Raw genomic sequence first — 2,121 nt, 5'->3', positions numbered from 1 at the left:
TTTTGGGTTTCATCATTGGAAACAGAAAATTAAAGCAGATTTGTGCATTTTATGTGCCATAAAACCATTAAAATATGACATCAACTCATACTAATTCTACAAGCTAGAAGTGAGTACACACACGACAGGTTTGAGGAACACTTTTGTGTGTTTGTACACAAAGTTCAAGTGCAGCAACAGTGTAGTAATGACAAAAAACGTGTTTTAATACATTTGTGACTATTTTATTTAGAGTAAAATGCATAGAGAAAGAAGTTTTTATGAATTTTGTTGCAGGTTTATCTTTTTAGACAAACTATCACTGCACACTAAAGTCACAGAGACTGCACTGATCTTATTGGTTCCCATCCAGATAATTAGGGATATTTAGTTTAAACATTTAAACATTTCTGCAGCATTAGGACATGCAGGAACGTTTCCAACTCATCCAGGAGGCCATGAATGAAGTGCAAACCTCACTTTGACCTTTTAAGGTTTTACAGTCAGAAATAGACTTTCAGACAAAACTGGATCCACGTGAGGATTCAGGGTATACTGCGCAGCAGCTCATTGTAGATGAGTAATAGTACTGTTATAAAGGGAAAAAGTTCAATAAAAAGAGTAAAATATTAGAAGGAGTGAGTAAAAGAGAGCCACGTGACGTAAAACGGGTCTGATTGATGGTCCTGATAAAGACTGAATCAAAAAAAGTGAAGTAAATGAGGATGAAAATGAGGCCTGATGGGTATTTTTGGAGGAATTGCTTAGTGAAAGATGTGCACATGCGCAGTTATTATGAGTCTGAATTAAAATGAAAAGTGTTTTTTAAAAACAACAGACTGGAATGTCAGCTCGCGCTCGGACACTCTTCACGTTGTGCTTTGCAACGTGACTGCCGTGTTACTGTCCCCTGTTACGTCGACGTGCCGCGTGGCTCCGCCCACTTCTGTCTAGAATCTGTGTCACTGGGTTAAAGTGGCCGGCTAGGGGCGTGGCCGACAAATGGGTCACATGGGCGAACCACTGTATTGAGAACATTTAGTTCTCTTGAATAACCCGCAGTGAAACACAACAAGGGGGAGTCCTTTCGCTTCAGCGGCGCAGCGCGAACACTTCTCCGTCAAACTCAGGACGCGTCGCCGAGCCTCTGCCGCCTTCCGCGCCGACTCTTCCCGCTGTTTGGAGCCGCAGCTCCGCCGCTGCCTTTGGGTCTCCGCTGCCGAGCTTTGGTCGCCGTTTCCCGTCACGGAGTTGGATCAAGTTCGCTGAGTGGAGGTTCTGTTCGCGGCTCAGAGATGCCTGATGACATCGGGACCGCCAAGCCGGGTAAGACTTGACACTTTAGCGCGGGACACTTTGTCTCAAAAACCGGGGAAACATTTTCCAGGTTTTCCATAAGAATCTGTTTTGTTTATAACATTGATATAATCAATACAACAACATTTATGTGGAAAATATCAGTGATATTTTGTGGTGTTTTGGGTGGAAGTTGTTTTTTTTTTTTTTTTTGCGTGAAATGTTGTGGACTTGTGGCGTCACTGACACAATGTTCCTGCTCCAAAGACACAACAACACTGCTCCACTTCCCCGCGCGCCTCACATGGACGCCGCAGCCTAGCCATGTGCTACGCTTCCCCGAACGCCGCTCTGATTGGCTGAGGGGCGTTCCCCTCTGCCAGAAGAGCTCTGCTCTGATTGGCTGAGCGGGGGCCCCTGACGTAGAGCATTGCATAATCCGGCCATGTGCGCCGCGTTTTAGGCGCGTGGTCCACGTGAGACAGTGACCCAGATTCCCCGGCTCTCGCGTTGCCAGTCCACAGACTTCGTGACAGGTCCACGTGTGGGTGGGCCGTGAAAGAGAACAGTCATGGTCGGGGTTAGGTAATCGTTGCAGTGGCCTCCAAAATAAGTTTTTCCACGAAACGAAAGATAAACAAACTTTTTATTTTGTAATAGTAAATTTAAACCCCAAATAATTTCCACTTTTTAATAAGATTTTTGAGAAATTTTGGGCTAAACTGGTCAAATTAAATATTATTAATGGCAAAAATAATCAGCAAAATCATATTTAAGATGTTTAACCCTTTGACTACACAAAAAAGTATTTTATTCTGCTGCTTGTTGCCTTGGTACAGAACCCCT

The 2,121-nt window shown here is 44.0% G+C and overlaps 1 protein-coding gene across 1 annotated transcript in view; it reads left to right on the top strand.

Annotated features, from left to right (window-relative positions):
- The first annotated feature begins 1,015 nt into the window (after positions 1-1,015).
- Positions 1,016-2,121, top strand: part of nr1d2a (nuclear receptor subfamily 1, group D, member 2a) — a 6,171-nt gene continuing 5,065 nt past the window's right edge. The window contains exon 1 of the mRNA XM_024258567.1: positions 1,016-1,305. Within this exon, the coding sequence (XP_024114335.1) occupies positions 1,275-1,305 (31 nt within the window). The 5' untranslated portion in view covers positions 1,016-1,274. The remainder of the gene's footprint in view (positions 1,306-2,121) is intronic.

This window comes from Oryzias melastigma, linkage group LG16 (assembly GCF_002922805.2).
Source record: "Oryzias melastigma strain HK-1 linkage group LG16, ASM292280v2, whole genome shotgun sequence".
NCBI classification, from domain to species: domain Eukaryota; kingdom Metazoa; phylum Chordata; class Actinopteri; order Beloniformes; family Adrianichthyidae; genus Oryzias; species Oryzias melastigma.
This window is presented reverse-complemented; position numbering and strand designations above follow the sequence as displayed.